The sequence below is a fragment of the Mesoplodon mirus genome, assembly GCF_964341445.2.
Source record: "Mesoplodon mirus genome assembly, chromosome: 3".
Taxonomy (NCBI): domain Eukaryota; kingdom Metazoa; phylum Chordata; class Mammalia; order Artiodactyla; family Ziphiidae; genus Mesoplodon; species Mesoplodon mirus.
The window spans coordinates 51,174,188-51,188,615 of record NC_138978.1 but is presented as its reverse complement, the minus strand read 5'-3'; the positions used below and the strand labels follow the sequence as shown (position 1 = coordinate 51,188,615).

The 14,428-nt window shown below is 40.0% G+C and overlaps 1 protein-coding gene across 1 annotated transcript in view; it reads left to right on the top strand.

Annotated features, from left to right (window-relative positions):
* FYB2 (FYN binding protein 2) overlaps nucleotides 1-14,428 on the top strand; it is a gene marked incomplete at its 3' end in the record, with an annotated part of 138,258 nt that overhangs the window by 74,562 nt on the left and 49,268 nt on the right. The window contains exons 5-7 of the mRNA XM_082614049.1: nucleotides 1,703-1,803; nucleotides 9,980-10,014; nucleotides 12,273-12,304. Coding sequence (XP_082470175.1) covers nucleotides 1,703-1,803; nucleotides 9,980-10,014; nucleotides 12,273-12,304 — 168 coding nt within the window. The remainder of the gene's footprint in view (nucleotides 1-1,702; nucleotides 1,804-9,979; nucleotides 10,015-12,272; nucleotides 12,305-14,428) is intronic.

Genomic DNA, 14,428 nt, shown 5'->3' with positions numbered 1-14,428 from the left:
CTATTATCATTTGAATATTGGCTCCTTTTCATCATCCTCTTTCTTTTTTGCTCTTAGAATCCCTCGTATATATAGATCGGACTTTCTCATTCTATCCTCCCTACTGTGAGCTCTCTTTTAATACTTTCCATCTCTTAATCTCTCTGTGCTACATGCTAGGTGACTTCCTCAGGTCTAACTAATTCACCAGTTCTCTCTTCTGCTGTGTCTAGTCTACTTTTCAACTTCTACATTTTTATTTCAAAAACTATATTTAATGAAATATTGCCATTTGCAATAACATGGATGGACTTGGAGGGTATGATCCTAAGTGAAATAAGTCAGGCAGAGAAAGACAAATACTGTATGTAATCACTTAAATGTGGAATCTAAAAAGTAAAACTAGTGAATATAACAAAAAAGAAGTAAATTCACAGATATAGAGAACAAAATAGTGGTCACCAGTGGAGAGAGAGAAGCAGAAAGGGGCAAGATAGGGGTAGGGGATTAAGAGATACAAACTACTGTGTATAAAATAAATAAGCTATGAGGATATATAGGACAACACAGGGAATATAGCCAATATTTTATCATAACTATAAATGGAATATAACCTTTAAAAATTGTGAATCACCGTGCTGTACACCTGAAACTTATGTAACATTGTACATCAGTTATACCTCAATTTAAAAATTAATTAAAAAAAACTATATTTATGATTTCCATAACTCCTATCCTGTCCCCAAATCTATATTTTTTTCACACTCTATTGTTTTTCCTAATGGCTCTTATTCCTCACGTTATTTCTTTGAACACTTAAAACATACTTATTTTAATGTCACTTTCATATCATTCTAATATTTAATTCTCCCATTCGTTACATCTTCTGACTACCTATGGTGGTTCATCTCCTTGTGTGATTTGCAGTTTTTCATTATACACTTGTTTTGAGTGGGAATTGTTTCCTTTGGAAACCATAGGTGCCATGGGTGTGGGAGCATGTTTACAGAATGATTTCAGACTTCCTTTACAAGGCAGGTTGGGGGTGGATTTCAAGTAGCAGTTTTGGCTTTGTGTCTCAGAAATACACAGATCGTATGCATCTAGAACCCCTACTTGGTGCTGGGTTGTAGAGTTTCTGCCTTCTCGTGGGTGACTCTTTGAGCTCCAGTGACCCTGATCAGATAGCAAACTTCCCTGTTTGCTCCCTGGGAGAGTGCACAGTTATTTTTTAGAATTAGTTTTAGAGATGGGAGAGCATTTTGTGACCCTGGACCTTATTCTTTTAGCTCAGTTCCAGCTTCCCATTCAGATGAGGCCTGTGGCTCAGACTGAACTTAAATCTCCAGCCATCAAATCCCCAGCCACCCAATCAGTGAGATCTTTCTTTGATCCCAATTTCCCATGGAGTACCTTGGCTGCAATTCTCACTGATATCTTTAATTGTAAGTTTCCTCTTTATGTCTGGCACCTGGGGATTTTTACCTTATTGATTTCTAGGTTAGTTATGGGTTCTTGTTATAATTCTTCGCATCGTTATACTTCATCCAGAATTCCTCTGTATTTAAAGTGGGGGTGGAATGCCTTCCATGTCTGTTTAGGTCACCATATGGGCCAGACTTACTTACATTACTTCTCTAATGAGGAAAAAAATACCCAAAGTTTGAAAATATGTTTAAAAAATGTTTTGCTTTAAGTAACTTTTTTCCTCCACACTTCTCAGTGCTGAATTTGAAGAACCACATAATTATGAGGCAACAATTTCCTGTCTGAGACACTCCAGCAACTCCATTAACCTGTGCACCACAAAAGAGATTGCTGATTGTAAGTCTGCTAAGCCAATTAATATTGTAACCCTGTATGGAGTGAAAATGTGTCCAAAATGATATTTTCCCCCCAGCTAACTCTAAGTTTAAAAATTCACAGCCATGTTGCTTTGCTATCACATTTCCTTTTATTTTTTTCCTTGTCTAGTCTCTTAAAAATATAAATAAACCCAGTTGGGCATCAGGGCTATCTCCCAGCCCTAGTGCTGCCTTCTCTCTACCCTCTTCTATTCTCTCCTTCACCAATCTGCTTAGATGCTTTGCCTTTTGTAGATACGTGGAAGGAAAATCAAGATATGGCGGTTCATTTTTCTTCCTTTTCCTCCCATGGAAACGTCATCTCTTTTCTCGTGGTGTCTGTCTTGAAGTCCCCTGGTAACTCAGTGTATGGAGAGGGAGATAAGAGACTGTGGGAATGAGGTCCTTGTGTTTAGCCTGAATAGAAGCAGAGGATTTGTTGAAAGGATCTGACCACTCGTTCATTGTTAAGTCTTCTGACAAAGCTCAGAACTTTCAGTGAAAAAAGAGACCCCCTCAGGCAAGATGATGAAGAAGCAGGGACTCACAGCATTTCTACAGGTTTCTATGTCTTTGTTCTGCCTATAGGGTCAGCCAATTTTCTACAAAAGGCATAAATATTAGTGCTGTAATAAACACTAGTATTTATGGAGCCTGTACTATGGGCCACAGTTCTGTGTTACAACCTCTGTATACATCCCTCTTGATATAGAGGTTGTATTAACCCACTTTTAGAGACAGAAAACTGAAGATCAGAGAGATTGAGTTGCATAAGGTCACACAAGTAATACACGGTAGGGCTGTAATGTGCAGCGGTTCAGACCGCCTCTAAGATCCATGCTCTTTCCACAATTTGATGCTGCTTCTCAGTCAAGAATGTTGACTTCCCTGAAAGGAGAGTTAGAGAGAGATCCTCTGCTACAACCTCTTTATTGTATAGACAAGAAGCCCAGGGCGCTGGGAGAGGAAGTCATTTGCCTGGGATCACACGCTTAGGAAGTTCATGGGTAACAGTTAGAACCCATTGAAATTTCCCTCCCCTCTCCTGGGAAATAAGGGGTTGAAGAACTCCTGGAAAAATTCTCTCCTAGACTGGACAAACTCTAGATTCTCCCATTTGGCTTGTAAAGTACTAGTCATAAGAAGCAGAACTCCTGTCCCCATCAACCCAGAAGGCAGTGCTGCTCCATACTTGGGGTGTCCAGGCCCTTGCCTTAAGGGCACGGCTTCTCAAATTATAACGTTTGCATGAATCACCTGGGGATCTTGTTAAAACATCGATTGTGGTCCAGTAGCTCTGGGTTGGGCCTGAGATTCTGCATTTCTAACAAGTGCCCTAGTGATCCTGATGCTGCTGGTCCACAGACCACACTTTGAATAGAAGGGTTGTGGGCCCCGTTTGGACTACATTCCAACTACATTTTTCTACAAAGCTAAGAGCTCACAGGGCCAAGGGGATTCTCCAGTCAGAGCCTGCACCTTCTCTCTGGATTACAGTAGACCCCCAGAATGCCCTCCCACAAGTGGCTTTCTAAGATCCTTCTTGGGCCTCTTCCCTAGGTCCTTCCTCCTCAGGACACATTGGGCTGCAGAGAGATCTGTTCATGGGGGACAGGAGAGGATGAGGTTGACATATGCAAGGCCCCTCGTGTGTAGGGTGAAGCTGAGGATTGAAAAGAAGGAAGGAAGGAAGCTGGACCAGAGGCCTGCATTTGTTCTCTCTAGGCCACAGATGTCCAAGGTGGGCCTGTGGGGGACATCATTTGTGATACCCAAAGAAGGAACCACTAACCCAGGCCTCTCTTCAGTCTTCAACTGAGGAATTCTTTGTGTCCCTCCGTGCTGCTAAGGAAGCAAGTGTTTATGACTGAAAAGAGAAAGGGATCAGAAAATAACCCACTGATGCAACTGAGAGGTAACTGAGCGGAGGGCAATAGGAAGGCGGTAGAGTGAGAGAAGGGTGAGGGTGGTGAGAGCTTCCCAGGCCAGAATGGCATTTGTGGGAGTAGGAAGAGGGCTGCCAGGGCTGAAGGAGCTGGGGAACTGCAGCCTGGGATCAAAAAGATTCTGTTATATCCTCCACTCCTTTCTCGGTCCCTCTCTAAAGAGCCAAGATACAATTACCCTACAGGAAATAAAGGGAAGGAAGTGGACTATTTGATTCCCACTTGTCCCTGTTCGTTTGACTGTTCCCACGTATTTCATCCTCTTTACACTTACTGGTTGAATGATCTATGAATCTCAGTTTCTTCATCTACCAAATTGGTATAATGTCTCCTTTGTGTAATTGTTCTGTGTGTTTGAGAAGGTAATACATTTAAAGTCAAGTGAACTCTGCTCTGAGATGATGGAGCAGATGTACTTTTCCCTGGTCCCCCTGCTAAGTACAACTAAAACCCCTGGATATTCTATATAAAAGTAATATATATATATAGTGTATACATATATATACATTATATATATACACTATATATATGTGTGTGTATGTGTATATATATATACATATATGTATATATATATATATATATATATATATATATATATATATATATATATATAGTATTTTTTATATTCAAACATAAGAAAACTAGAACACTCTGAAAAGGTAGAAAGAGAAAGGTAGACCAGCTAGGGACCTCTGGACTCAACAAGGATAAGTGGTGAGTTCCTTGGGTTTTCTTCTTGCTTCATATATCCCAGACTTGGAGCTGAAGTAGCTGCCAACCCAGAAACACCAATGGGCACAGACAAAACAGCTCCAACAGAAGCCTGCTTTTTCTGACCAAAGGACCAGGAAAAGGGGAGCCTAGAAAGACAGAAAGCCTCTAGACAACAACTGTTCTCCCCCAGCTAAATGTAACAGAGAACAAAACAAAACTGGCCCCACCACCACCAGCCAATGCTGAGTGGGGAGCTTGGACATCCACCCTCATCAAGCTACAATGATGCACCCCAACCCCTCCGCTGAGGTGTTTTCAGAGAAGGCCAAGTAGAGATCTGGGGCTTTCATCCCTGCCAGGCTAACAAAACTCCACTTACAGTGACAGCCAGTGAAGACCATATGGGGAGCATGGACTCCAGCCCTCCACCCAGAAATAACAAGGCATCCCTTCCCCTCCCTGTGGGGTTGGTGTCAGAGCAGACCTCGTGGAGAGTCAGGACTTTCACAAACACCCAGTAGTAAAGGCAGCCACCCTCTCCCTGTGGTATCAGCAAAGGCTGTGTTGGGAGCAATAACAAGACTTAGCAATCCTAAATGTATACGAATGAAATTCCAGAGCTGCAAAATATGTGAAGCAAAAACTGAAAAAAGAAATAGACAAATAGACTATTATAGTTTGAGACTTTAATATTCCTCTCTCCACAATTGACAAAACACCTAGACAAAAAATCAATAAGAATACAGTAGAATTCAACAACACTATCAACCAGTAGGATCTAATTGACATCAATAGAACACACAAGAGCAGAACACACATACTTTTCAAGAGCCCATAAACATATTCCAAGATAGACCATATTCTGGGCCATAAAACAAACCTTAAAAAATTTAAAAGAATTGAAATTATGCAGAGTATGTTTTCAGACCACAATATAATCAAACTAGAAATCAAGAACTGAAAGGTAACAGTAAATTCTCCAAACACTCAGAAACAAAACAACACTTCTAAATGTGGATCAAAAAGTAAGTCTCAAGAGAAATCAAAACATACATTTGAACTAAATGAAAATGAAAATACAACATACCCAAAATTGTGGAACACAGCTAAAGCAATGCTGAGAGGGAAATTTTAGCCCTAAATTCTTATATGAAAAATAGGAAAAGCCTCAAATCTAAAATCCTACCTCAAGAACATAGTAAAAGAGGAGCAAAATAAATCCAAAGCAAGTATAAAGGAAGAAGCAATAAAGAAACTTAAATAAACTTGAAAACAGAAAACAATAGAGAAAATCAATGAAATCAAAAGTGTGTTCTTTGAAAAGAGCAATACAATTAACAAACCTCTAGTAAGACTGACAAAGAAACAAAGATGACACAAATTAACAATATTAAGAGCAAAACAGAGATATCATTACAAACCCTGCAGATGTCAAAAGGATAAGTGAATATTATTAACAACTGTATACATGTAAATTTTGACCACTTAGATAAATATTGAACAATTCCCCAAAAACACAACTCACCCAATATAAATCATTTGAATAGCCCTGTAATTATTAAGAAAATCGAATGCATAATTTAAAAACATAAAAAAGTGATCTCTAAGTCTAGGTAATTTCAGTGGAGAATTCTACCAAGTGTTTAAAGAAAAATTAATACCAATTCTACACAATCTCTTCTGAAAAATGGAAGTGGAAGCTAGCATTAACCTGATACCAAACTCAGATAACAGTACAAAAGAAGAAAACTGCAGATCAATATCCTTCATGAGTATAGTCATAAAAATCCTTAACAAAATAGCAAATAGATTTCATCAAGATAGAAAAATAATTATATACCACGACTAAGTGTGGTTTATTCATTGTAAAGTTGGTTCAATACTCAAAAATCAATCAATTAAATCTGCCATATTGACTAGCTAAAGAAGAAAAGAATCACACAACCATATCAATCAATGCAGGAAAAGTGTTTGACAAATTCAACACCAATTCATGATAAAAACTCTCAGAAAAATAAGAATAGAGGGGAACTTCCTAAACTAGATAAGAACATTTACAAAAAGTCTGCATGATACTTAATGATACAACTCTGAATATTTTACCCCTAAGATTGGGAACCAGGCAAGGATGTCCACTTTCACCACTCCTATTCAATGTAGTGCTGGAAGTTCTAGTGAGTGCAATAAGGCAAGTAAAGGAAATAAAGGAATACAGATCAAAAAGAAAGAAACAAACAGTCATTATTTGCAGATGACATGATTGTCTAAGTAGGGTATCTCAAGGAATTTACAGAGAAAAAAAGAAAACCTTCTAGAACTGATAAATGAGTTCAGCAAGGTCACAGTATACAAAGTAAACATTAAAAAATCAATTGTGTTTCTATATACTACCAATGAACACTTGAACACTAAAAATGAAAAAAATGTAATACCATTTACAATCACTCAAAAAAAAATGCTTAGACTAAAATCTAACAAAACGTGTATAAGAGTTAAATGTTAAAAACTACAAAATGATGAAATCAAAGAAAATCTAAATAAATGGAGAAACATTTTTGCTACATTTATGGATTGGCAGACTGAATATAGTAAAAATATTAATTCTCCCCAAGTTGATACACAGGTCTAATGCAATTTCTAGTAAAATCCCAGCAAGATTCTTTTATAGATATAGACAATATTATCCTAAAATGTGCATGGAAAGGCAAAGAAACTAGAATAGCTTAAAACAGTTTTGGAGAAGAACAAGTGGGGGGTATCAGACTACCTAATTTTAAGAATTATAGCTCTGTAACCAAAACTGTGTGGTATTGGCAGAGAGAAACACATAGAACCATAGAATAAAATTGAGACCCCAGAATTAAGACCTACACAAATATATGCCCAACTGATTTTGGTTTTTTACAAAATTGTAAAGCAATTCAATGGAGGAAAGATAGCCTTTTAACAAATGGTGTTGGAGCAATTGGATATCCATAGGTAAAAAAAAAAATAAACCTCAATGTAAGTCTCACATCTTATAAAAAAATATTAGCTCAAAATGGGTTTCTTCCTTCCTCTGCCTGCCAATGGTGAGGAATCTAAATGCTACCTTTCTGGGACAAAGAGAATGAGGGGGAAAGGAAGGGAAGGAGAAAGAGGCTTTGCCATCACTTTTGGGTGAGTCTGTCCCTTAGACAATGCCCAGAAAACAGAAGGCCAGCACCTCAGAGGTGCATAGCTCGGCATAGGTGCCTTTCTGAAGCTTCACCTTTTCGTACAGAACTTGGTGATGTGTAAGCAGGATTTAGACTTGTCTGGAAGCTCTGCAGAATTGTCCTCAGAGCTCATCTAGACCAGTGCCTTTCAGACTGTGCTTCCTAGGACCAAGGGCTGTCCTAAGGGGTCCTGGAGACCCTCGGGGATAACTTCCAGAGAAGTCTTGTTTATGCTCCTGTAATATTGTGTTTAAATGAATGATTCCATGGCTGGAAAAAAGTTTGAAAGCCATTTCCTATTGAGCGAACCTGGGCAAGTTGCTTCATTTCTCCGGTGTCTATTCCTCATCAGTAAATCAGAATCTTAGTAGTGATTTTCATAAAAATAGTTAGCTATTTTTTATTATTGTCTTTATAATATTAGTAATAATTGTCTCACCTCCTGGTATAAAACAGGTGAAGGGACTTTTCCAAAGTCACACAGGGATTTAGTAAATGGAAAAAGAGCTGAGACCTGGAAGACGTGACCATGATATGATACTGCAGTTGGAGGGTTGCTGAGGACCATCTTCTGATATTTGTCCTTTTTCTCCTAGCTGGGACAAAGCTATTCAGTGGAAAGAGTTATATAACTCCCTGTGGAAATTAAGTGAGGGCTCTAATGCTTTGGGTTACATCCTCCTGTTCTATTATAATTCCTAGTCCTTTCCTGACCCCCTGGGATGTGATATTTGTACTTTATATTCCTACATTGGGAGCAGATTTTGATGGCAATACTTACTATTGGGAGAACCTCCACTTTGCTAAAAAAACAGTATCAAATTATGAATGCATTATTAATTGTGTGTGGATTATCTTTGTTTACTAGCCTTAGCAAGTATTGAATAAGTCCTCTCTGAACCTTGGTTTTCCCATTTCTAGGACAGAATAGTATCTCCCTCCCCACCAGGTGGCAGGTAGAAGCAAAGAGATCATGATTTGTTAATTCTTTCAAAAACACAGAAGAGTAAATAAGTCGGGGGAGGGAGAGAGAAGGAGATTATCATTTTTAAAATTGGAAAATAAATTTATGCTTGAAAAGGATGAGGCAGACTGCATTATAAACAGGTATTCTTAAATGTTTTTAAAGCACATACTAGCAGAATAAAATGTGTTGATTCAAAAACTGGTGAAAATAAGAGTGTACGGTTACCAAAGCTGAAGTACATGTTATTCATCCTCCACACAGAATTTTAGGTCCCTGTGTCAACAATCACATGCACATAGTCCCTAAAAAAAAACTAATTTCATTTACTTTATTAATGGATTTTATGTGTAGAATAGTAATGGCTAAAAATGTATGTTATTGTTTGGTCAGTTCTGTAAACTAAAGCTTTAGGACTCTAGCAGCAAGAAAGAGAAAAGGAACTGGGGAAGTCCTGTTTATTATGCATACATATTCATTAACAGTAGGGGGAAAACTTTTATAGATAACTTATAAGCAAAGAAAAATTAAATTAGCAATTTTATCAAAAAACATGTCACTTTCTATACAACGTCTGGTGTTCTGCTAGGTATACGTGATTTACATCATCTCCTTTAATCTCCCCATGAACTCTGGAAGGCAGGTTCCAGTTGTCCCCATTTCATAGATGAGCAATCTGAGGTTTGAAGAAATGAAGTAATTTGTCTGTAGTTCCACAGGTAGGAAGTGGCAGGACTAGGCTGTGAACCCAAATTCTTGCTACTGCTTGTATTTGTTAATGGTTAAATTTGGCATCGTCATTAAATAAAATCCACGAAACTTTTGGAAAAAGTCAAAAGGTATTCGAACCTTAGTTGGTGGTCAGTCTCCTCTTTCCAAGCTGTACTAAGGAAACAAAACACTCATGGAACCAAACACTTTTAGGCTTGTTGTGGAGTTTGACTTGTTGAAGTGGGATTTGGACTTTTGTTGGCCTTTTTCCTTTCCCTTTCCTTTCAAGTTTGCCTTCTGATTGCTACCACTAAATTGCAGCACTTTCTCTTCATCATAGCGTATGAACCTACTTAACAAAAAGGAAACTGAAAATTGTTTCAAATGTTTTTGAAACAAATTGACTGTACATTCCATCCTAGAAATCCCCCCAGAAATGATACCATGATCAATGACCTGAGAATTTCCCAAACCACGTGGACAAGTCTCCCATAGACAGATTGATCTGAAGGTTGAGAAAACTGAAATTTGCCACCTTCTATAATTGCTTTAATCCTGCATACTGTATAAAAAATGGGTACTCTAAGAAACTGCCTTGAAATAATTTTTTCATGTTTATTTTAGCAACTTATGAAGTCAGAATTGAAGAACTCCAAAAGGTATTGTTTCTTCTCTTCTTATCAGCTTCATAACTAAAGCAAGTGTGCAGAGATGATTCTGAAGTAGTTTCTTTCATGAGGGAGGAATGGTCTTTGTTTTGGGTTTTCCCCTGATTTGGGGGGCTTTTCCAGACTCTAGCTGCTAAGATTCTGAAGCCTGAGGCCCTATAAGATCAGAGACAGAAAATGTGTTAGGATGGGAGAAGGTGGTCCTAATCCATTCCTGGCCAGCACCAACTGGCTTTTAATAACTGTCCCTTCAGAGAGAAGAGCTCCTGTGCTTTCATGAGAATGACCAGACTCCTGAAGGCATACTTTCTGGGCTTCTGGTGGGCACCGTGCTAGCAACTTATTTAGGGCCCAAGCAGGTTCACGGGCTTTGATCCCGGCTCCTGTCTGCGTGACCTGGAACCTCCCTTTCCTCACGTGTAAAATAGTGGTCATAGAAGCATCCCCATCAGAAGTCATTGTGAGAATGAAAAGAGGTAAATTCAGGTAAACAGTTTAATAGGAAGTGCTGGAATCTATCCCAGGCATTTTACCTCTCTGAGCTGCAGCTGTCTTCTGTAAAATGGTGCATTCCCCATGAGGGCAGGAAGCATATGCCTTGTGGTTACCTAATCTGCAGTAGTAGAGGCTGAATAAATGAGGGGCCAATACTTGTTTCACTGAATTACTGAGAGAACTAAGCCAGACAAAGTAGATGAGCACCTGGTATAGCACATGGCATACAGTAGACACTTACCTAATGTTTTAACTGGGACAGTTAAGGCACTACTCCTTTATCACTGGGTACATTTAGTTGAGGTCCTTCATCTTTCTGCTTCATGGTTCCAATACTTACTGGAAAGGATTGTTCATTTGTGATACACTTTATAGATAGAAAACTATAAATGATTATTATTCCTATTAACGAAAGCAGAAACAGTTCATTAAGATACTTCACTTAGCTGGCAATATCAGCAAATAATAAACTTCTTTGCACGAGGGAACTTTCCAAACGACCAAATTTTATCTCACTCAAAATAAAAAGCATGAACGTATGTTTTTTTAAATCTTTCAACCTTCAGAAATACATTACGTTCATCTCAGTGTTTTTGAGCTCGGTGGCTGGAATCTGATTTCACCCTTTCTTTATGACTTGGAGTCGCCTGGAACATAAGGGGCTGAGTGGGCACTGTTCATGCTTTTCTTATGAGATGCTCTTGGGCCCTCACAGGTGTCCAGAGCCAGTTGCCCTCACACCAAACCACTACGGTCTGTTTGCTGTAGTTGTTTTCTTATTTATATCAATTATTATTTCCTTCTCCTGTCAGCCTCTTGTGTCCAGCAGTGAGTCTTTCATGTGGTCAAGCACACACCAAGTCCCTGTTTGGGGACAGGCACTTGTGTCTGTGTGTGTGTGTCCCAGTCACCCTGTGAGCTGGTATCCCTGCTTGCATTTTACAGACGAGAACTCAAGGCTCAGAGAGGTTAAATAACCTATAAATAATATAGCAAAGATACAAAGCAAGGTCTGTCTGACTTGTCTTTCTACCAATGCTGCCATCCAATCTGCTAGGATTATATGGAAAATGAGAGCCAGTCATCCCTGAATGAAAGCTGTGAGGCTCTCCTCAAAAGAGGGTATATGAGCTCTTGGGCCTGGACTTTGTGGCAGCATTTTGGATGCTTAGATATTTTCTGTTCTCTTCAGGTTCTTGGCTAGAATCCAGATAGGGAATGGCATCAGATATGTGACAACTGACTAGATGAGGAGCTATGTTATGGTCATTGGGACATAACTGTAATGGCACCAAGTCTAGATTACGTGACAGCTGAATTTCGATCAGGCGGTACGTGATCAGGAATGGGGAATTCCCAGCATGGCTTGCACACTTGCCTGTACGAATTTTGCCCGCTGGAACATTGCTCAAATATCGCACATTCCTATTTGTTCATAAGATTTAAAAGTTCTTTATTCTACAGATGCATTCCTGGAAAGGTGTGCAGAGAACAGTTTATTTTTCTAAGTCAAATTACACGTTCCCGCTGGCACGCACCGTAACTTCAGAAACGCCTGTTTTCTTTTCGATTGATCTTCAGTTACACTGGCAGCAGTTCATGGAATGTTCTGTTGTCAGCGTCTACCTTTGCTCTGTACTGAGACCTCACTGGCCGGTCAGGTCTCTAATGATCTGTAACCAAACAACATTGGCCTGGTTGGGGTTTGACTCGGGTAGGTTTCTGAAAATGACCGTTTTCCTCTTTACTTTCAGCCTTGGAAGAGTTCTCTCCATCAAGAACTTAGGTGAGTTTTATCGTCAAAAGGAGAAGCGTAAATCAGCTGCTGACACTCTGCACTGCACTGGTTTTCCTTAATGGGCCAGCTGTTTCCAGTGCCTGACCTGGTTCAACACCCCTAGCACCTTTCAAGGTGCCTGGTGCAGAAAAGGCGCTCAGAGGTCCTGCCTGGCTTTTCAGGTTTATCTCGTTCTAGCACACTGCACTCACTCAGCAGAGGCTTGCTGAGTCCCCAACATGCTGGCCATTTGCTAACCACTAGGGCTGGAGCAGTGACAGAGACCTAGCCACTACCCTCAGGAGTTCCCCAGTGGGAGAGACACAGTCAAACAGGCATATAACAATCACATGTGTCCCAAAGAATTTATAGTTTCCAAAATGCACCATGCTGTTTCAGGCCTCTTTGCCTTTGCACATTTAATTCATTCACCCCAACTTAATGATCTGGCAAACTTCTACTAACCCTCAAATGTCCCCTCCTGTAAGAAGCCTTCCTAATTCCCCTCCTCAGAGAGAAGTAACCAGTCCCTTCCCTGCAGTACTGCTGTAAGGCACACACACGTTTGCACTAATGTCACGTATATCGTTTGTTTGCTAAGATTCCAGTTCATCCTCACTCTCCCTTCCCCTTCTTGTCTGTGTGCTCCTTGTGGGCAGGGCCCACTTTTCTCATTCTTGGTCCAGATCAGGGCCTTGGCACATAACAGTGCTTTTACCTGACTCTTCAGAGTCCGCCTCTCTCTCTCTCTCTCTCCCTCTCCCTCTCCCTCTCCCTCCCCCTCCCTCCCTCCCCCTCTCTCTCTCTCTCTCTCTCTCTCTCTCTCTCTCTCTCTCTCTCTCTCTCTTCCTGGAGGGTTTTTTTTTTAAATTTTGTTTTAGCATCTTTATTGGAGTATAATTACTTTACAATGTTGTGTTAGTTTCTGCTTTATAACAGAGTGAATCAGCTATACGTATACATATATCCCCATATCTCCTCCCTCTTGCATCTCCCTCCCACCCTCCCTATCCCACCCCTCTAGGTGGTCACAAAGCACTGAGCTGATCCCCTGTGTGATGCAGCTGCTTCCCACTAGCTATCTATTTTACATCTGGTAGTGTATATATGTCCATGCCACTCTCTCACTTCGTCCCAGCCTCCCCTTCCCCCTCCCTATGACCTCAAGTCCATTCTCTATGTCTGCATCTTTTTAATGCATTAAAATAAACATGGTCCATGAGCTCTGGAGGAGCAAGTATCAACATTTCCTGGCTGAGGCTAAAAACACATGAGCTGAATCATTGGGGAAAACCCTGCTTCATCTCTGTCCTTGGGTTCTTGCCTGACCCTAAATTCATGACCCCTGCAATTACCTTTTAGCACCTAGCATGGTGCTGGGCACATAGGAGGCACGTGTCAGATGATTACTTATTTAGTTCAACATTTATTGAGCTTTTTCTCTGTTCAGGCACTGCTAGACCCTGAGGTTCGAAAATGAATACAATATATCTCTAATGCTTAGTGCAAGATGAGAGTGGAGACCAGAGTGGTTGGGATGAGGGGGTCCCTTGGAGGGAAGATGACCACGTAAGTAGGAAATTACATCATATAATCACTGCTAAGGCAGTTGTGAAAACACAGAGGTGAGGCACCAGTCATGCTTCCTTCAAGAGTGACAACTGAGCTGAATCATGAAAACATGTAGGAACTGGCCAGGTAAAAATGTCAGAAGGCATGTCCCAGGCAAAGGACAAGTGGGAGCAAAGATGTAGTGTTGAACCATGAGGCCAGTACAGGGATCCACAAAGAGCTGGATAATGCTTGAGCACAAAGTGCGGTGTGGGAACAGCAGGAACAAGGCCAGGGTCATACGCAGAGCTGGATCCAGGAGGGCTGCACTCCCTAATTAAATTCAGAGCAACCCTGTCCAATAGAAATGTAATGCAAACCACATATGTCACTTAATTTGTTTCTAGTAGCCATCTTTAAAAAGCAAAAAAAAAAAAAGTGAAATGAATTTTAATAATGTATTTTATTTATCCTGATAGATCCCAAACATCATTTCAACATGTAATCAACACAAAAGTTACTAATGAAATATTTTAGATCCTTTTTTTCATACCAAGTCTTCAGGATCCAGATATGTTTTTA